We start from the raw sequence: 23,082 nt of genomic DNA, 5'->3' as shown, positions 1-23,082 counted from the left end.
GCCCCCTGAACAAGGCAGTTAACCCCACAATAAGAATTTGTTCTTAACTGACTTGCCTAGTAAAATAACGACATCAATCTTTACTAGGGTACTACTCTACAGTTTACTAGACCTAATTTCAGCAGTACAGTAATGGAGTCTTAGAATGATTCATTATCCCACTGTATTACAGACACACCGGACAATGAATGAAAATGGTTTCTCAGATAGACTGACAGCATTTTTGATCCAATCACTGTTACGCGTGAGACATAAAGCCCGCCTGTATTCTGTACACAACCAATCAGCATCGGGCATGGATGGCTAATTCATGAGATCACAAAGGGGAGTGACGCAGATATTACAGACGCCCCACATTTCTATTAAATCCGCAGGAATTCAAATGTCTAATCTGTAAATGTCAAATTTCTTATTTTACGAGAATAAATAGTGATTGAAAAAAGAGACACAGATTAATTTCGTCGGACTGCTCTGCTTGTGACATGCTAACGCCGTTCATGTTGGAGGTTGCTGCTGTCCACCGTGAAGATTAGATGGGATAGCCAACACCAACACGAGATATGCCGCAGCCCAAATCACGAAAAATCGCCATTCTCGGGTACAGATCCGTAGGTGAGTTCCATTTAGCTGTCGACCATTAAAAAAAAGAAACAAAATGCGTGTTTTAGCCGTTCTTTAGCTGTAGGTAGAGACTGCGCGCGGGTCACGGATTACTCTCTTTATAATAGAGTTAAATTATAGGGAGTATAATCTGTCACGAAACATCTCGTTTGAAGAAATGACAGAGTGCCACACCAGTTGAGACAGCGGCCTAGTAGTCACGGCCCAATCGACTAGATATGACTCCTTGTGGATCGTCTTGGAAGTGTTTTAGTATGGATGTTGCCCAATTTATGAAACACATCTTCGAATGTGCTTTGTTCCGTTGGCCTGGCATATAGGGTTGGCTACTGTAGCTGACAGGCCTACTACTGTATAGACTACTGTAGCTGACAGGCCTACTACTGTATAGACTACTGTAGCTGACAGGCCTACTACTGTATAGACTACTGTAGCTGACAGGCCTACTACTGTACAGACTACTGTAGCTGACAGGCCTACTACTGTATAGACTACTGTAGCTGACAGGCCTACTACTGTAGACTACTGAGCTGACAGGCCTACTACTGTACAGACTACTGTAGCTGACAGGCCTACTACTGTACAGACTACTGTAGCTGACAGGCCTACTACTGTATAGACTACTGTAGCTGACAGGCCTACTACTGTAAAGACTACTGCAGCTGACAGGCCTACTACTGTATAGACTACTGTAGCTGACAGGCCTACTACTGTACAGACTACTGTAGCTGACAGGCCTACTACTGTAAAGACTACTGTAGCTGACAGGCCTACTACTGTATAGACTACTGTAGCTGACAGGCCTGACAGGACTACCAGGCCTACTACTGTACAGACTACTGTAGCTGACAGGCCTACTACTGTAACTAGACAGGCCTACTACTGTACAGACTACTGTAGCTGACAGGCCTACTACTGTATAGACTACTGTAGCTGACAGGCCTACTACTGTACAGACTACTGTAGCTGACAGGCCTACTACTGTACAGACTACTGTAGCTGACAGGCCTACTACTGTATAGACTACTGTAGCTGACAGGCTACTACTGTATGGACTACTGTACAGGCCTACTACTGTAGACTACTGTAGCTGACAGGCCTACTACTGTAAAGACTACTGTAGCTGACAGGCCTACTACTGTATAGACTACTGTAGCTGACAGGCCCTACTACTGTATAGACTACTGTAGCTGACAGGCCTACTACTGTATAGACTACTGTAGCTGACAGGCCTACTACTGTATAGACTACTGTAGCTGACAGGCCTACTACTGTATAGACTACTGTAGCTGACAGGCCTACTACTGTAAAGACTACTGTAGCTGACAGGCCTACTACTGTATAGACTACTGTAGCTGACAGGCCTACTACTGTATAGACTACTGTAGCTGACAGGCCTACTACTGTATAGACTACTGTAGCTGACAGGCCTACTACTGTATAGACTACTGTAGCTGACAGACTACTGTAGCTGACAGGCCTACTACTGTATAGACTACTGTAGCTGACAGGCCTACTACTGTATAGACTACTGTAGCTGACAGGCCTACTACTGTATGACAGCTGACAGGCCTACTACTGTATAGACTACTGTAGCTGACAGGCCTACTACTGTATAGACTACTGTAGCTGACAGGCCTACTACTGTATAGACTACTGTAGCTGACAGGCCTACTACTGTATAGACTACTGTAGCTGACAGGCCTACTACTGTATAGACTACTGTAGCTGACAGGCCTACTACTGTATAGACTACTGTACTGACAGGCCTACTACTGTATAGACTACTGTAGCTGACAGGCCTACTACTGTATAGACTACTGTAGCTGACAGGCCTACTACTGTATAGACTACTGTAGCTGACAGGCCTACTACTGTATAGACTACTGTAGCTGACAGGCCTACTACTGTATAGACTACTGTAGCTGACAGGCCAACTACTGTAAAGACTACTGTAGCTGACAGTATAGACTACTAGCCTAGCTGACAGGCCTACTACTGTATAGACTACTGTAGCTGACAGGCCTACTACTGTATAGACTACTGTAGCTGACAGGCCTACTACTGTATAGACTACTAGCTGACAGGCCCCAACTACTGTATAGACTACTGTAGCTGACAGGCCTACTACTGTATAGACTACTGTAGCTGACAGGCCTACTACTGTAAGGAATACTACTGTATCCTTCTGGACTACTGTAAAACTACCTAGAGCTGACAGGCCTACTACTGTAAAGACTAAGGCTGCTAAATGATAAATGTAAATGCCTACTGTAAAGACTACTGTATGACAGGCCTACTATTGTAAAGACTGATGTCGGAAGCTACCTGTAGCTGTGGCCCCCAATGGTGGAACAAACTCCTCACGACGCCAGGCTGACAGGCCTACTACTGTAAAGACTACTGTAGCTGACAGGCCTACTACTGTAAATAAAGACTACTGTAGCTGACAGGCCTACTACTGTATAGACTACTGTAGCTGACAGGCCTACTACTGTATAGACTACTGTAGCTGACAGGCCTACTACTGTATAGACTACTGTAGCTGAGGCCTACAGGCCTACTACTGTATAGACTATTGTAGCTGACAGGCCTACTACTGTATAGACTACTGTAGCTGACAGGCCTACTACTGTATAGACTACTGTAGCTGACAGGCCTACTACTGTATAGACTACTGTAGCTGACAGGCCTACTACTGTATAGACTACTGTAGCTGACAGGCCTACTACTGTATAGACTACTGTAGCTGACAGGACTACTGTATAGACTACTGAGCTGACAGGCCTACTACTGTATAGACTACTGTAGCTGACAGGCCTACTACTGTATAGACTACTGTAGCTGACAGGCCTACTACTGTATAGACTACTGTAGCTGACAGGCTGTAAAGACTACTGTAGCTGACAGGCCTACTACTGTATAGACTACTGTAGCTGACAGGCCTACTACTGTATAGACTACTGTAGCTGACAGGCCTACTACTGTATAGACTACTGTAGCTGACAGGCCTACTACTGTATAGACTACTGTAGCTGACAGGCCTACTACTGTATAGACTACAGGCTGACAGGCCTACTACTGTATAGACTACTGTAGCTGACAGGCCTACTACTGTAGACTAGGCCAACTACTGACTAGCTGACAGGCCTACTACTGTATAGACTACTGTAGCTGACAGGCCTACTACTGTATAGACTACTGTAGCTGACAGGCCTACTACTGTATAGACTACTGTAGCTGACAGGCCAACTACTGTAAAGACTACTGTAGCTGACAGGCCTACTACTGTATAGCCTACTGTAGCTGACAGGCCAACTACTGTATAGACTACTGTAGCTGACAGGCCTACTACTGTATAGACTACTGTAGCTGACCGGCCTACTACTGTATAGACAGGCCTCAAAACTGTTCGCTGCTCTGGCCCCCCAATGGTGGAACAAACTCCCTCACGACGCCAGGACAGCGGAGTCAATCACCACCTTCCGGAGACACCTGAAACCCCACCTCTTTAAGGAATACCTAGGATAGGATAAAGTAATCCTTCTCCCCCCCCCCCTTAAAAGACCTAGATGCACTATTGTAAAGTGGCTGTTCCACTGGATGTCATAAGGTGAAAGCACCAATTTGTAAGTCGCTCTGGATAAGAGCGTCTGCTAAATGACGTAAATGTAAATGTATAGACTACTGTAGCTGACAGGCCTACTACTGTATAGACTACTGTAGCTGACAGGCCTACTACTGTAAAGACTACTGTAGCTGACAGGCCTACTACTGTATAGACTACTGTAGCTGACAGGCCTACTACTGTAAAGACTACTGTAGCTGACAGGCCTACTACTGTATAGACTATTGTAGCTGACAGGCCTACTACTGTATAGACTACTGTAGCTGACAGGCCTACTACTGTATAGACTACTGTAGCTGACAGGCCTACTACTGTATAGACTACTGTAGCTGACAGGCCTACTACTGTATAGACTACTGTAGCTGACAGGCTGTATAGACTGACAGGCCAACTACTGTATAGACTACTGTAGCTACTGTATAGACTACTGTAGCTGACAGGACTACTGTAGCTGACAGGCCTACTACTGTATAGACTACTGTAGCTGACAGGCCTACTACTGTATAGACTACTGTAGCTGACAGGCCAACTACTGTATAGACTACTGTAGCTGACAGGCCTACTACTGTAAAGACTACTGTAGCTGACAGGCCTGCTACTGTAAAGACTACTGTAGCTGACAGGCCAACTACTGTATAGACTACTGTAGCTGACAGGCCTACTACTGTATAGACTACTGTAGCTGACAGGCCTACTACTGTAAAGACTACTGTAGCTGACAGGCCTACTACTGTATAGACTACTGTAGCTGACAGGCCTACTACTGTATAGACTACTGTATAGACTACTGTAGCTGACAGGCCTACTACTGTATAGACTACTGTAGCTGACAGGCCTACTACTGTATAGACTACTGTAGCTGACAGGCCTACTACTGTATAGACTACTGTAGCTGACAGGCCTACTACTGTATAGACTACTGTAGCTGACAGGCCAACTACTGTATAGACTACTGTATACTACTGTTTACTACTGTATACTACTGTGTACTACTGTATACTACTGTATACTACTGTATACTACTACTCAACACAGAATAGAAGTCTACTCACCATATGTACTGTATGAGAGAGAGAAATAATTAAATGTATATTTTCTCCAAAAAACTGGTAAATGACATCCTCCGTGTGTGTTTTTTCCTGTAGGAAAGTCCTCGCTGACGATCCAGTTTGTGGAAGGCCAGTTTGTGGACTCCTATGATCCAACGATAGAAAACAGTAAGTGTCTTTAGAAAGCCATGTCAGATACACACAGGAATACTCCCAGCTCTGAGACTGTGAATCTGGTGGTAACACAGAGTCAATTATTTATTCAAATATGATCGTTTTGGGATTTTTACCTGAAGTGTTTCAGCTCGATCTGGTACAACTTGTGACACACACACACACACACACACACACACACACACACGTCTGGTTTACTATTTTTTTGTAGACTACTGTAGACTACTGTAGCTGACAGGCCAACTACTGTAAAGATAGCTGACAGGCCTACTACTGTATAGACTACTGTAGCTGACAGGCCAACTACTGTACAGACTACTGTAGCTGACAGGCCAACTACTGTACAGACTACTGTAGCTGACAGGCCAACTACTGTATAGACTACTGTAGCTGACAGGCCTGCTACTGTATAGACTACTATAGCTGACAGGCCTGCTACTGTATAGACTACTGTAGCTGACAGGCCTGCTACTGGTCAGACTACTGTAGCTGACAGGCCAACTACTGTATAGACTACTGTAGCTGACAGGCCAACTACTGTACAGACTACTGTAGCTGACAGGCCTGCTACTGGTCAGACTACTGTAGCTGACAGACCAACTACTGTAAAGACTACTGTAGCTGACAGGCCAACTACTGTATAGACTACTGTAGCTGACAGGCCAACTACTGTACAGACTACTGTAGCTGACAGGCCTACTACTGTATAGACTACTGTAGCTGACAGGCCAACTACTGTATAGACTACTGTAGCTGACAGGCCAACTACTGTATAGACTACTGTAGCTGACAGGCCAACTACTGTATCAGACTACTGTAGCTGACAGGCCAACTACTGTATAGACTACTGTAGCTGACAGGCCAACTACTGTAAAGACTACTGTAGCTGACAGGCCAACTACTGTAAAGACTACTGTAGCTGACAGGCCAACTACTGTAAAGACTACTGTAGCTGACAGGCCAACTACTGTACAGACTACTGTAGCTGACAGGCCAACTACTGTAAAGACTACTGTAGCTGACAGGCCAACTACTGTATAGACTACTGTAGCTGACATGCCAACTACTGTAAAGATAGCTGACAGGCCAACTACTGTAAAGACTACTACTATTTTTTTGTGGTGACTAAACAATTGATTTCCATTATATATCCTATTTTCCCTAACCCCTGACCCCTAACCTTAATTCTAATGCTATCCCTAAACCTAACCCCTAACAGTGGGTTTTGACTAGAGGCGGGGCCGCCTTCTCGACAAAGCGCCAATGCTGACCCTAACCCTGACCCTGACTCTAACCCTGACCCTAACCCTGACCCTAACCCTTACCCTAACCCTGATGACCCTAACCCTGATGACCCTGACCCTAACCCTGACCCTAACCCTTACCCTAACCCTGACCCTAACCCTGACCCTAACCCTAACCCTGACCCTAACCCACTTAACTTGACATTTGCATAAAGTAGAGCAGAGCTCAAGTTTTTCAGCCGCTCCACTAACAGGTTTCTTGCCACTCACCTTCCCACAATCCCCCTCGTTGAAAATGAATGTGTTGTGGGTGAAAACGCTACGTGAGCCTAAAATAGCCTTTTACCTTGTGGGGACTGTTGAAATGTCCCCACTTCCTTGTTTTACTCTCCTTATAAGGACTTCTGGGGCTGGATTCACAAAACCTTCTTTAAGAATACATTTCTTCTTAATTAACTGTCATTTTTTCCCCTTAACTATAGACTTATGACGAAAGTTAAGCAAAGTTGCTATTTCTCAATTAAAGTTACTGGAAATGTTCTTTAGGTTTTTCCCTAAGTTTCTTTCTAAGAAAAAATGTAAGAAGAAGAAATGGGATTCTTGAAAATAAGGCTTTAAAATTTCTTCTTGGAAATGTACTTTATTTTACTTTATTTTAGGACAAACCCTTTGTAACCATGAACGTGTTTGTAACCATGAAGATGTTTAAATACAGCAAGAAAACACATTTTATAAACACGCATTATCTAGCTAGCTAGTAATTAATAGTATATTACAATATGCTAGAAGTGTTAAATGGCTAGCTCCTAGCTCGTCAATTTGCAAAGAAGAACTTGGCTAATGTTAACGTCGTTAGGTATGTTGACGTTACACGTTAGCTAGCGCACATTTTTTAAATTGTACTTTTATTTAACTTGGCAAGTCAGCTAAGAACACATTCTTATTTTCAATGACAGCCTAGGAACAGTGGGTTAACTGCCTGTTCAGGGGCAGAATGACAGATTTTTACCTTGTCAGCTCGGAGGATTCTATCTAGCAACCTTTCGGTTACTGGCCCAACTGCTCTAACCACTAGGCTACCTGCCGACCCTACGCTCTAACCACTAGGCTACCTGCCGACCCTACACTCTAACCACTAGGCTACCTGCCGTCCCTACACTCTAACCACTAGGCTACCTGCCGTCTCTACACTCTAACCACTAGGCTGCCTGCCGTCCCTACACTCTAACCACTAGGCTACCTGCCGTCCCTACACTCTAACCACTAGGCTACCTGCCGTCCCTACACTCTAACCACTAGGCTACCTGCCGTCCCTACACTCTAACCACTAGGCTGCCTGCCGTCCCTACACTCTAACCACTAGGCTACCTGCCGTCCCTACACTCTAACCACTAGGCTACCTGCCGACCCTACACTCTAACCACTAGGCTACCTGCCGACCCTACACTCTAACCACTAGGCTACCTGCCGTCCCTACACTCTAACCACTAGGCTACCTGCACTGGGCTCTCTACACTCTAACCACTAGGCTGCCTGCTAACCACTGGGTCCCTACACTCTAACCACTAGGCTACCTGCCGTCCCTACACTAACCACTAGGCTACCTGCCGACCCTACACTCTAACCACTAGGCTACCTGCCGACCCTACACTCTAACCACTAGGCTACCTGCCCCCCCCTACACTCTAACCACTAGACTACCTGCCCCTCTACACTCTAACCATTAGGCTACCTGCCGCCTCTACACTCTAACCACTAGTCTACCTGCCCCTCTACACTCTAACCACTAGGCTACCTGCCCCTCTACACTCTAACCACTAGGGTACCTGCCCCTCTACACTCTAACCACTAGGGTACCTGCCCCTCTACACTCTAACCACTAGTCTACCTGCCCCTCTACACTCTAACCACTAGGCTACCTGCCCCTCTACACTCTAACCACTAGGGTACCTGCCCCTCTACACTCTAACCACTAGGCTACCTGCCCCTCTACACTCTAACCATTAGGCTACCTGCCGCCTCTACACTCTAACCACTAGGCTACCTGCCACCTCTACACTCTAACCACTAGGGTACCTGCCCCTCTACAGTCTAACCACTAGACTACCTGCCCCTCTACACTCTAACCACTAGACTACCTGCCGTCCCTACACTCTAACCACTAGGCTACCTGCCCCTCTACACTCTAACCACTAGGGTACCTGCCCCTCTACACTCTAACCATTAGGCTACCTGCCGCCTCTACACTCTAACCACTAGGCTACCTGCCGACCCTCCACTCTAACCACTAGGGTACCTGCCCCCTACAGTCTAACCCTCTACCTGCCCCTCTAACCACTAGGGTACCTGCCGACCCTACACTCTAACCACTAGGCTACCTGCCGACCCTCCACTCTAACCACTAGGGTACCTGCCCCCCTCCACTCTAACCACTAGGCTACCTGCCGACCCTCCACTCTAACCACTAGGCTACCTGCCGATCCTCCACTCTAACCACTAGGCTACCTGCCGACACTCTAACCCCTCCACTCTAACCACTAGGCTACCTGCCGACCCTCCACTCTAACCACTAGGCTACCTGCCGACCCTCCACTCTAACCACTAGGCTACCTGCCGACCCTACACTCTAACCACTAGGCTACCTGCCGTCCCTACACTCTAACCACTAGGCTACCTGCCGCCCCTACGCTCTAACCACTAGACTACCTGACGTCCCTACACTCTAACCACTAGGCTACCTGCCGCCCCTACACTCTAACCACTAGGCTACCTGCCGTCCCTACACTCTAACCACTAGGCTACCTGCCGACCCTACACTCTAACCACTAGGCTACCTGCCCCCCCTCCACTCTAACCACTAGTCTACCTGCCGACCCTCCACTCTAACCACTAGGCTACCTGCCGACCCTACACTCTAACCACTAGGGTACCTGCCGACCCTACACTCCAACCACTAACCACTAGGGTACCTGCCGACCCTACACTCTAACCACTAGGCTACCTGCCGTCCCTACACTCTAACCACTAGGCTACCTGCCGTCCCTACACTCTAACCACTAGGCTGCCTGCCGTCCCTACACTCTAACCACTAGGCTACCTGCCGTCCCTACACTCTAACCACTAGGCTACCTGCCGACCCTACACTCTAACCACTAGGCTACCTGCCGACCCTACACTCTAACCACTAGGCTACCTGCCGACCCTACACTCTAACCACTAGGCTACCTGCCGACCCTCCACTCTAACCACTAGGGTACCTGCCGACCCTCCACTCTAACCACTAGGGTACCTGCCGACCCTCCACTCTAACCACTAGGGTACCTGCCGACCCTCCACTCTAACCACTAGGGTACCTGCCGACCCTCCACTCTAACCACTAGGGTACCTGCCGACCCTCCACTCTAACCACTAGGGTACCTGCCGACCCTCCACTCTAACCACTAGGCTACCTGCCGACCCTCCACTCTAACCACTAGGCTACCTGCCGACCCTCCACTCTAACCACTAGGGTACCTGCCGACCCTCCACTCTAACCACTTTTTTACGACTTCACTGTCCCCCGGCGGCAGAGACAGACCTCGGCCACTCTTCGCCCATCCTCTCTTTCTGGTCTCTGCCGTGACCCTGCCGTGACCCCCCTGCAGTTATCCAGTCTCCCCAACAGCAACCTTTTCCTGGTTTCTATTTCCTCCACCGTCACTTCAAGCTCTTTGTTTGCTGAACGTTTGTATTGCGCTTTCCTTGGCTATCCATTTTTGGGGTTTTGATGTAGCTAATCTGATGGCTACAATTTGTGACAAATATCCAAATAACTCCAATCCCATCATCCCTGTCACATAGGCTTATTTATTGGTGTCGTCACTAATGTCAATGACACGTAAGAAAATATGTACTGAAGTTTCTAAGAAGCTATGAATTACGAAGAACTTCAATGTGTTTCGTTAATCCGGCCCCAGCACCCCAAAAGGATAGTAAAACCAAACACACACACACACACCACACCACACCACACCACACCACACCACACCACACCACACCACACACACACCACACCACACACACGGTTCCCCTCTCTCTATAATAGCCTTCTTTACCAGTAAATAAACAGTGTCTTAGTAGTGAAGTGGAGTCTGATTTTGCTGGTACAGCCCTTCTCCTCCTACATCTCGTTCTCCACATCCTCTTCCTCCTCCACATCCTCCTCTTCGTCCTCCACATCCTCCTCCTCCTCCTCCACATCCTCCTCCTCCTCCACCACATCCTCCTCCTTCTCCACATCCTCGTCCTCCTCCTCATCCTCCTCTTCGTCCTCCACATCCTCCTCCTCCACATCCTCCTCTCCTCCTCCTCCCATCCTCCTCTTTCTCCACATCCTCCTCCACATCCTCTCCTCCTCCTCCTCTCACATCCTCCTCCTCCACATCTCCTCCTCATCTCCCATCTCTCCTCTCATCCACATCTCCATCCTCCTCCTCCTCCTCCATCCTCATCCTCCTCATCTCCACATCCTCCTCCCTCCACATCTCCTCATCCTCCTCCTCCTCCTCCTCCTCCTCATCCTCCTCCTCCTCATCATCCTCCTCTCCACATCCTCCTCCTCCACATCCTCCTCCTCCTCTTCCTCCTCCACATCCTCCTCCTCCACATCCTCCTCCTCCTCCTCCATCATCCTCCTCCTTCTCCACATCCTCCTCCTCATCCTCCTCCTCCTCTCCACATCCTCCTCCTCCTTCTCCATCATCCTCCTCCTCCTTCTCCACATCATCCTCCACATCCTCCTCCTCCTTCTCCCATCCTCCTCCTCCTCCACGTCCTCATCCTCTTCCACATCCATCCTCATCCTCTCCTCACATCCTCCTCCTCCTTCATCATCCTCCTCCTCCTTCTCCACATCCTCCTCCTCCACATCCTCCTCCTCCTCCTTCTCCACATCCTCATCTCCTCCTTCTCCATCATCCTCCTCCTCCACATCCTCTTCCACGTCATCCTCCTCCTCCACATCCTCCTCCACTCTTCCTCCTCCTCCTTCTCCACATCCTCCTCCTCCACATCCTCTCCTCCACATCCTCCTCCTCCTTCATCTCCACTCCTCCTCCTCCATCTTCCTCCTCCACATCCTCCTCTCCTCCTCCACATCCTCCTCCTCCACATCCTCCATCCTCCTCCTTCTCACATCCTCCTCTCCTTCTCACATCCTCCTCCACATCCTCCTCCTCCACATCCTCCTCCTCCACATCCTCCTCCTCCATCCTCCTCCTCCTCCTCCACATCCTCCTCCACATCATCTCATCATCCTCCTCCATCATCCTCCTCCTTCTCCACATCATCCTCCTCCCATCCTCTCCTCATCTCATCATCATCCTCCATCTCCTCCCACATCCTCCTCTCCATCTCACATCCTCATCACTCCTCCTCCACTCCTCCTCCATCCTCATCCTCCTCTCTCCATCATCCTCCTCCTCCACATCCTCCTCTTCCTTCTCCACATCCTCCTTCTCCACATCCTCCTTCTCCACATCCTCCTCCACATCCTCCTCCTCCCTCCTCTCCACATCCTCCCTCCACATCCTCCTCCTCCTCTCCACATCCTCCTCACATCCATCCTCCATCCTCCTCCTCCTTCTCCACATCCTCCTCCTCATCCTCCATCCTCATCCTCATCCTCTCCTCCACATCCTCCATCCTCCTTCTCCACACATCCTCCTCCTTCTCCATCCATCCTCCTTCTCCACATCCTCCCTCCTCCTTCTCCACATCCCCGTTCGTCAGACTATCTTGAAGTCCTAGATCCACATTCCATGAGTCATTTAGCAGACTATCTTATCCAGATCCCTCCTACAGCAGTGAGTCATTTAGCAGACTCTCTTATCTCCACAGTCCTCACAGTAGTCCTCCAGTCATTTAGCATCCTCCTCCTCCAGATCCACTACTCCTGAATCATTTATCAGACTCTCCTCCTCCATCCCACTCCAGTGAGTCATTCTCAGACTCCCTTATCCTCCTCCACTCCACATCAGTGAGTCATTTAGCAGACTCCTTATCCAGAGCCCTCATCAGCAGTCCTCATCCAGAGCCATCCAGATCCCTTATCCAGAGCCACTACAGCAGTGAGTCATTCCTCTCCACACTCCTCCTTATCCAGAGCCACTCATCAGTGAGTCATTTAGCAGACTCCTTATCCAGAGCCACTACAGCAGTGAGTCATTTCCACATCCTCTCCTTATCCTCATCCCTACAGCAGTGAGTCATTTAGCAGACTCTCCTTATCCAGATCCACTACAGTAGTGAGTCATCCCTCATCCTCTCTCTCCACATCCAGATCCACTACACAGTGAGTCATTTAGCAGACTCTTATCCAGATCCACTACAGTAGTGAGTCATTTATCAGACTCTCTCATCTAGAGCCACTACAGTAGTGAATCATTTAGCAGACTCTTATCCATCATCCTCAGTAGTCATCATAGCGTCTCTCCACAGTAGTCCTCATCATTTATCAGACTCTCTTATCAGATCCACTTCAGTAGTGAGTCATCATCACATCATCCTCGTCATCATCAGTCCATCATCCTCACAGTTAGTGCATTAATCTGAAGATAACTAGGTGAGACAACCATCATCAGTCATCACAGTCATCAGTAAGTCCATGTTTCCTCATGACATAGTCATCCTCAGCCAGAATCCTGTCACAAGATCCTGTTCATTACCATCGTCATCACTCATCACTTCAATTCATCATCCTATCACACTCCTCTTTCAAATCAGAAGTCCATCCCAGCTATTGGAGCATCATCCTCAGTCATCATCACTCCATCATCATCGTCATCATACAGAATCATCCTTCCCAGTCTCATCCTCATCATCATCAGGCAGTCATAGACAACTCCATCCTCATCATACAAGAACAGAATCCCTTCAGCTATTGGAGTCACATCTCTAGGCAGTCATATCAACTCATCACCGTCATCAACATCAAGTCCTTCCCAGCTATTCTCATCATCATCTCTACATCATAGACAACTCATCATCACTCATCACAAGTCATCAGTCCCTTCATCAGCTATTGGAGCATCATCTCTAGGCATCATAGACAACTCCTCACATCATCAAGAACAGAATCCTTCCCAGCTATTGGAGCACATCTCTAGGCAGTCATAGACAACTCCATCACAACATACATCAGAAGTCCCTTCCCAGCTATTGGAGCACATCTCTAGGCAGTCATAGACAACTCCATCACAACATACAAGAACAGAAGTCCCTTCCCAGCTATTGGAGCACATCTCTAGGCAGTCAGTCATAGACAACTCCATCACATCCATACAAGAACAGAAGTCCCTTCCCAGCTATTGGAGCACATCTCTAGGCAGTCAGTCATAGACAACTCCATCACAACATACAAGAACAGAAGTCCTTCCCAGCTATTGGAGCATCATCTCTAGGCAGTCATCATATCCTCCATCACATCCTCAAGGAATCCATCACAACATACAAGAACAGAAGTCCCTTCCCAGCTATTGGAGCACATCTCTAGGCAGTCAGTCATAGACAACTCCATCACAACATACAAGAACAGAAGTCCCTTCCCAGCTATTGAGCACATCTCTAGGCAGTCAGTCATAGACAACTCCATCACAACATACAAGAACAGAAGTCCCTTCCCAGCTATTGGAGCACATCTCTAGGCAGTCAGTCTCAACTCCATCACAACATCAAGAACAGAAGTCCTTCCCAGGTATTGGTCCTCATCTCTAGGCAGTCAGTCATAGACAACTCCTCACAACATACAAGAACAGAAGTCCCTTCCAGCTATTGAGCACATCTCTAGGCAGTCCTCCACAACTCCATCACAACATACAAGAACAGAAGTCCCTTCCCAGCTATTGGAGCACATCTCTAGGCAGTCAGTCATAGACAACTCCATCACAACATCAAGAACAGAAGTCCCTTCCCCTCAGCATCATCTCTATCCTCCTCCACATCCTCCTCCTCCACATCCTCCTCCTCCTTCACATCCTCCTCCTCCTTCTCCACATCCTCCTCCATCCACATCCAGAAGTCCCTTCCCAGCTATTGGAGCATCCTCCTAGGCAGTCATAGACAACTCCATCACAACATACAAGAACAGAAGTCCCTTCCCAGCTATTGGAGCCATCTCTACATCAGTCATAGACAACTCCATCACAACATCCAAGAACATCCTCCTCTTCCTTCCCATCTTTGGAGCACATCTCTAGGCAGTCATAGACAACTCCATCACAACATACAAGAACAGAAGTCCTTCCCAGCTATTCCTCCACATCTCTCAGTCATAGACAACTCCATCACAACATCAAGAACAGAAGTCCTTCCCAGCTATTCCTCCACATCTCTAGGCAGTCATAGACATCCTCATCCTCATTCAAGAACAGAAGTCCCTTCCTCCTTCTCCACATCCCTAGGCAGTCGTTTCATGAGTAACTCCATCACACATTCCATGTGAGTCATTTAGCAGACTATCTTATCCAGATCCACTACAGTAGTGAGTCATTTAGCAGACTCTCTTATCTAGAGCCACTACAGCAGTGAATCATTTAGCAGACTCTTATCCAGATCCACTTACAGCAGTGAGTCATTTAGACAGACTCCATCCAAGCCACTACAGCAGTGAGTCAGACTCCTTCCAGCTGAGTCATTTAGCAGACTCTTAGCAGAGCCACTAGGCAGTGAGTCATAGACAGACTCCTTATCTAGAACATACAGAACAGAAGTCCCTTCCCAGCTATCCAGAGCCATCTACAGCAGTGAGTCATTTAGCAGACTCCTTATCCAGATCCATACAGAAGTGAGTCATTTCCCAGACTATTTATCCACATCACTACAGGCAGTCAGTCATAGACAACTCCATCACAATCCATACAAGAACAGTGAGTCATTTCCCAGACTCTCTTATCTAGAGCACATCTACAGCAGTGAATCATTTAGACAGACTCACTTATCCAGATCCACTTACAGTAGTGAGTCATTTAGCAGACTCTCTTATCAACATACAGAACAGAAGTCCCTTCAGCTATTAGAGCAGATTAGGCTTATCTAGATCCACTTACAGAACAGAAGTCATTTCCCAGCTATTTAGCAGATCCACTTACAGTAGTGAGTCATTTAGCAGACTCCATCTTATCAAGCCATACAAGAAACAGAGATTCTTATCTAGAGCCAGCTACAGTTAGTGCATTAATCTGAAGATAACAGGTGAGACAACTCCATCACAAGTATCAAGAATAGTAAGTCCATGTTTCCCAGACAATAGTTATAGGCAGTCCAGAACCCATCACAAGGACAAGACCGATGTTAATTACCATGGAGACAACACTACACTTCAATTGACCGAGCAAGACTATACGACTCCTCTTTGCCCCGAAACAGCAGAAGTCCCTTCCCAGCTATTGGAGCACATCTCTAGGCAGTCATAGACAACTCCATCACAACATACAAGAACAGAAGTCCCTTCCCAGCTATTGGAGCACATCTCTAGGCAGTCAGTCATAGACAACTCCATCACAACATACAAGAACAGAAGTCCCTTCCCAGCTATTGGAGCACATCTCTAGGCAGTCAGTCATAGACAACTCCATCACAACATACAAGAACAGAAGTCCCTTCCCAGCTATTGGAGCACATCTCTAGGCAGTCAGTCATAGACAACTCCATCACAACATACAAGAACAGAAGTCCCTTCCCAGCTATTGGAGCACATCTCTAGGCAGTCAGTCATAGACAACTCCATCACAACATACAAGAACAGAAGTCCCTTCCCAGCTATTGGAGCACATCTCTAGGCAGTCAGTCATAGACAACTCCATCACAACATACAAGAACAGAAGTCCCTTCCCAGCTATTGGAGCACATCTCTAGGCAGTCATAGACAACTCCATCACAACATACAAGAACAGAAGTCCCTTCCCAGCTATTGGAGCACATCTCTAGGCAGTCATAGACAACTCCATCACAACATACAAGAACAGAAGTCCCTTCCCAGCTATTGGAGCACATCTCTAGGCAGTCAGTCATAGACAACTCCATCACAACATACAAGAACAGAAGTCCCTTCCCAGCTATTGGAGCACATCTCTAGGCAGTCAGTCATAGACAACTCCATCACAACATACAAGAACAGAAGTCCCTTCCCAGCTATTGGAGCACATCTCTAGCAGTCAGTCATAGACAACTCCATCACAACATACAAGAACAGAAGTCCCTTCCCAGCTATTGGAGCACATCTCTAGGCAGTCAGTCATAGACAACTCCATCACAACATACAAGAACAGAAGTCCCTTCCCAGCTATTGGAGCACATCTCTAGGCAGTCAGTCATAGACAACTCCATCACAACATACAAGAACAGAAGTCCCTTCCCAGCTATTGGAGCACATCTCTAGGCAGTCAGTCATAGACAACTCCATCACAACATACAAGAACAGAAGTCCCTTCCCAGCTATTGGAGCACATCTCTAGGCAGTCAGTCATAGACAACTCCATCACAACATACAAGAACAGAAGTCCCTTCCCAGCTATTGGAGCACATCTCTAGGCAGTCAGTCATAGACAACTCCATCACACTTTTCTTCCTCTTCTCTCTTTTTCCGCAGCGTTTACCAAGATGATCACGATAAACGGACAAGAATACCACCTGCAGTTGGTAGACACAGCGGGACAGGTAGTAGTCACGCACCACAGGGATATATCTATCACCCCCTGAAACATCTTACACACCTTGAATATAACATGTCCTTTAACACAGCGGGACAGGTAGTAGTCGCGCACCACAGGGATTTATTTTAGAAAAAACATTTATACAAGACCTTACATGTCTACGTTGACTCGTGGTTGGGGGATCTCATGAGACCATTAGAATTGTAGAACACAGGCTACCCACTCTAGAATGCGCCCTACCTCTAATTAGAATGCTTGCTGGGTACATTCCTTCATTCTCTGACACTAAGGCCTAGATTCTAAGCGCTATACTAGTATGGACATTGGGACACTATGTTACAGTACCTTTATTCTCACTCTAGAATGTTACAGCCCTACCTCTAATTAGAATGCTTGCTGGGTACATTCCTTTATTCTCTGACACTAAGGCCTAGATTCTAAGCGGTATACTAGTATGGACATGGGGACACTATGTTACAGTACCCACTCTAGAATGCGCCCTACCTCTAATTAGAATGCTTGCTGGGTACATTCCTTTATTCTCTGACACTAAGGCCTAGATTCTAAGCGCTATACTAGTATGGACATTGGGACACTATGTTACAGTACCCACTCTAGAATGCGCCCTACCTCTAATTAGAATGCTTGCTGGGTACATTCCTTTATTCTCTGACACTAAGGCCTAGATTCTAAGCGCTATACTAGTATGGACATTGGGACACTATGTTACAGTACCCACTCTAGAATGCGCCCTACCTCTAATTAGAATGCTTGCTGGGTACATTCCTTTATTCTCTGACACTAAGGCCTAGATTCTAAGCGGTATACTAGTATGGACATTGGGACACTATGTTACAGTACCCACTCTAGAATGCGTACATTCCTTTATTCTCTGACCTACTAGTATGGACTCTAATTAGAATGCTTGCTGGGTACATTGCTTTACTCTCTGACACTAAGGCCTAGATTCTAAGTGGTATACTAGTATGGACATTGGGACACTATGTTACAGTATACAGGCTAAGTACCTATTTCACACATTTCTCGGTCTCTCTTTCTCCTTCCCTTTCCTCTCTCTCCTCTAACCTCTCTCTCCCTCTCTGTCTTTTCCAGGATGAATACTCTATATTTCCTCAGACCTATTCCATAGATATCAATGGATACATCTTGGTCTACTCTGTCACGTCTAATAAAAGGTAAGTCATCTATTTATTCGACTGTCTTTTAATGATTTAGATTGTGCAGAATGATCTGTAGTTGGGGTGATCAACCACTGGGCAGGTTTTTACTTTAAAAAAATTAAATAATGTTTTCTTAAGATTTGAACCAGACAGCTTTGTGTCTGAGGTAAAAACAAACGGAAGCATCATTATAAAATGTTTGAGAGGGTTGTTGTTAAACAGTCTGAGGATGTTTTAAAGTTGTTCAGGGGATGTAACACATACAAAAGCCCAGGCCCAGACAAAATAAGTGGGCATGTTTTAAAGCACTGTGCTGAACAACTGGCCGGTGTTTTAAACAAGACATTTTCCAATCCTCACTCGACCAGCAACACGTGCCAGTATTGTGGGAAAACTCAATAATTATACCTATTCCTAAAGCATCTATTCCACTCTGTGCTGAATGACTTCTGCCCTGTATGACTACCGCCCTGTCGCCTTGACATCCTTAGTAATGTAAGGCCAGCAGGCTAGTCTTTAAAAAAAAAAAGTTTATTGGTATGTAACTGTTATGAACGTTCTATTGTCAATCTTGTTTTTTGTATTTAAACGCCACTTTGAACGTGTACATGACACTGCAACAAAATTTCCCCCATGGAGACAATAAAGTCCGTAAATTACTCCAGCCTCGAAGCTGTCCCGATGAGCAGCTGATTCAGCTCATCAATGTCCCGATGAGCAGCTGATTCAGCTCATCAATGTCCCGATGAGCAGCTGATTCAGCTCATCAATGTCCCGATGAGCAGCTGATTCAGCTCATCAATGTCCCGATGAGCAGCTGATTCAGCTCATCAATGTCCCGATGAGCAGCTGATTCAGCTCATCAATGTCCCGATGAGCAGCTGATTCAGCTCATCAATGTCCCGATGAGCAGCTGATTCAGCTCATCAATGTCCTGATGAGCAGCTGCATCTGGTGTATTAGAGTAGGGCTGGAGGAGGGTTGGTACCCCTGGTCTTCTACAATGACTGGATTAACTACATCAGCACTTCCCAGACTGGGAATTTATGTATGACTGTATCTATGACAGTATGTATGACAGAATCTATGACAGAATTGATGTATTATCTATGTATTACAGTATCTATGTATGACAGTATTTATGTATTACAGTATCTATGACAGTATGTATCACAGTATTTATGTATGACAGTATCTATGACAGTATGTATGACTCTATGTATGACAGTATTTATGTATGACAGTATGTATGACAGAATTTATGTATGACAGTATGTATGACAGTATCTTTAACAGTATTAATGACAGTATCTTTAACCGTATGTTTGACACTATCTATGACAGTATGTTTGACAGTATCTATGACAGTATTAATGACAGTATCTATGACAGTATTAATGACAGTATCTATAACAGTATGTTTGACAGTATCTATGACAGTATTAATGACAGTATCTATGACAGTATGTTTGTTTGACAGTATTTATGTATTACAGTATCTATGACAATGTTTGTATGACAGTATTTATGTATTACAGTATCTATGACAGCATGGATGACAGAATTTATATATAACAGTATGTATGACAATATTTATGTATGACAGTATCTTTAACCGTATGTTTGACAGTATCTATAACAGTATTAATGACTGTATCTATGACAGTATCTATAACAGTATTAATGACTGTATCTATGACAGTATCTATAACAGTATTAATGACTGTATCTATGACAGTATCTATGACAGTATGTTTGACAGTATCTATGACAGTATCTATGACAGTATTAATGACAGTATGTTTGACAGTATCTATAACAGTATGTTTGACAGTATCTATAACAGTATGTTTGACAGTATCTATGACAGTATGTTTAACAGTATCTATGACAGTATGTTTAACAGTATGTTTGACAGTATCTATAACAGTATGTTTGACAGTATCTATGACAGTATGTTTGACAGTATGTTTGACAGTATCTATGACAGTATGTTTGACAGTATCTATAACAGTATTAATGACAGTATCTATGACAGTATCTATGACAGTATCTATAACAGTATGTTTGACAGTATCTATGACAGTATGTTTGACAGTATCTATAACAGTATGTTTGACAGTATCTATGACAGTATGTTTGACAGTATCTATGACAGTATGTTTGACAGTATCTATGACAGTATTAATGACAGTATCTATGACAGTATGTTTGACAGTATCTATGACAGTATGTTTGACAGTATGTTTGACAGTATCTATGACAGTATGTTTGACAGTATCTACATTTACATTTACATTTAACAGTATTTTGACGTATCTATGACAGTATGTTTGACAGTATCTACAAATTGGTGCTTTCACCTTATGAGTATGTTTGACAGCCATGACAGTATGTTTGACAGTAGTGCATATGAGGTCTTTTAGGGGGGGGGGGAGAAGGATTAGTATGTTTATCCTATCCTAGGTATTCCTATAAAGAGGTGGGGTTTCAGGTGTCTATGGAAGTATGTTTGACGCTGTATGGCTATGAGGGAGTTTGTTCCACCAGGGGGCCAGAGCAGTAACAGTTTTGACTGGGCTGAGCAGGGAACTGTACTTCCTAGTGGTATGGAGTTTGACAGTAGTAGGCCAGAGGTGGATGACAGTGCCCTTGTTTGGTGTAGGGCCTGATCAGAGCTATGACAGTAGTGAGGTGCCGTTTGACAGCTCCGCAGGCAAGCATCTATGGTCAGTATGTTTGACAGTATCAACTGAAGCCAGTGGAGATTGACAGTATGTTTGACAGTATCTATAACAGTATGTTTGACAGTATCTATAACAGTATGTTTGACAGTATCTATGACAGTATGTTTGACAGTATCTATGACAGTATCTATGACAGTATGTTTGACAGTATATATGACAGTATCTATAACAGTATGTTTGACAGTGTGTTTGACAGTATCTATAAAGTAGTGATTATTGTTTTTCTTCTTTTCCAGTTTTGTAGTTCAGGTTATCCATGAAAAACTTCTATGACAGTAGTATCTACTGTAATTGACAGTATGTTTGACTGTATCTATAACAGTATGTTTGACAGTATCTATGACATATGTGTGACTGTATATTAAGTATCTATGACAGTATCTATAACAGTATATGTTTGACAGTATCTATAACAGTATATGTTTGACACTATCTATGACAGTTTGTTTGACTGTATATTAATCTACTGATCTGATGTATTAATGACTGACTGTATTTATAACTGTAATCTATGTTTGAAGTATCTACTGTAATCTGATGTATCTATGACAGTATGTTTGACAGTATCTATAACAGTATGTTTGACAGTATCTATGACAGTATGTTTGACAGTATCTATGACAGTATCTATAACAGTATGTGTGACATATTGTTTTTCTTCTTTTCCAGTTTTGAAGTAGTTCATATTATCCACTGTAACTGACTGATTATGGTGTAATCTGATGAAAGCTCACTGTAATCTGTGTATAGTATCTACTGTAATCTGACTGTATATTAACCCTCTACTGTAATCTGACTGTATATTAACCCTCTACTGTAATCTGATGTATATTAACCCTCTACTGTAACCTGACTGTATATTAACCCTCTACTGTAATCTGACTGTATATTAACCCTCTACTGTAACCTGACTGTATATTAACCCTCTACTGTAATCTGACTGTATATTAACCCTCTACTGTAATCTGATGTATATTAACCCTCTACTGTAATCTGACTGTATATTAACCCTCTACTGTAATCTGACTGTATATTAACCCTCTACTGTAATCTGATGTATATTAACCCTCTACTGTAATCTGACTGTATATTAACCCTCTACTGTAATCTGACTGTATATTAACCCTCTACTGTAATCTGACTGTATATTAACCCTCTACTGTAATCTGACTGTATATTAACCCTCTACTGTAACCTGACTGTATATTAACCCTCTACTGTAATCTGACTGTATATTAACCCTCTACTGTAATCTGACTGTATATTAACCCTCTACTGTAATCTGACTGTATATTAACCCTCTACTGTAATCTGACTGTATATTAACCCTCTACTGTAATCTGACTGTATATTAACCCTCTACTGTAATCTGACTGTATATTAACCCTCTACTGTAACCTGACTGTATATTAACCCTCTACTGTAATCTGATGTATATTAACCCTCTACTGTAACCTGACTGTATATTAACCCTCCACTGTAATCTGATGTATATTAACCCTCTACTGTAATCTGACTGTATATTAACCCTCTACTGTAATCTGACTGTATATTAACCCTCTACTGTAATCTGATGTATATTAACCCTCTACTGTAATCTGACTGTATATTAACCCTCTACTGTAATCTGACTGTATATTAACCCTCTACTGTAATCTGACTGTATATTAACCCTCTACTGTAACCTGACTGTATATTAACCCTCTACTGTAATCTGACTGTATATTAACCCTCTACTGTAATCTGATGT

The 23,082-nt window shown here is 44.9% G+C and overlaps 1 protein-coding gene across 1 annotated transcript; it reads left to right on the top strand.

Moving 5' to 3' along the window:
• Nucleotides 1-303: 303 nt before the first annotated feature.
• LOC135565727 (GTP-binding protein Rheb-like) lies at nt 304-22,035 on the top strand. The gene is made up of 5 exons (XM_065013639.1): nt 304-612; nt 5,395-5,466; nt 17,341-17,408; nt 18,518-18,600; nt 22,002-22,035. The coding sequence occupies exons 1-5, from the start codon at nt 561-563 to the stop codon at nt 22,033-22,035; spliced, it is 309 nt and encodes a 102-aa protein (XP_064869711.1). The 5' UTR covers nt 304-560.
• Nucleotides 22,036-23,082: the final 1,047 nt, after the last annotated feature.

Source organism: Oncorhynchus nerka, linkage group LG9b (assembly GCF_034236695.1).
Source record: "Oncorhynchus nerka isolate Pitt River linkage group LG9b, Oner_Uvic_2.0, whole genome shotgun sequence".
NCBI lineage: Eukaryota > Metazoa > Chordata > Actinopteri > Salmoniformes > Salmonidae > Oncorhynchus > Oncorhynchus nerka.
This window is presented reverse-complemented; position numbering and strand designations above follow the sequence as displayed.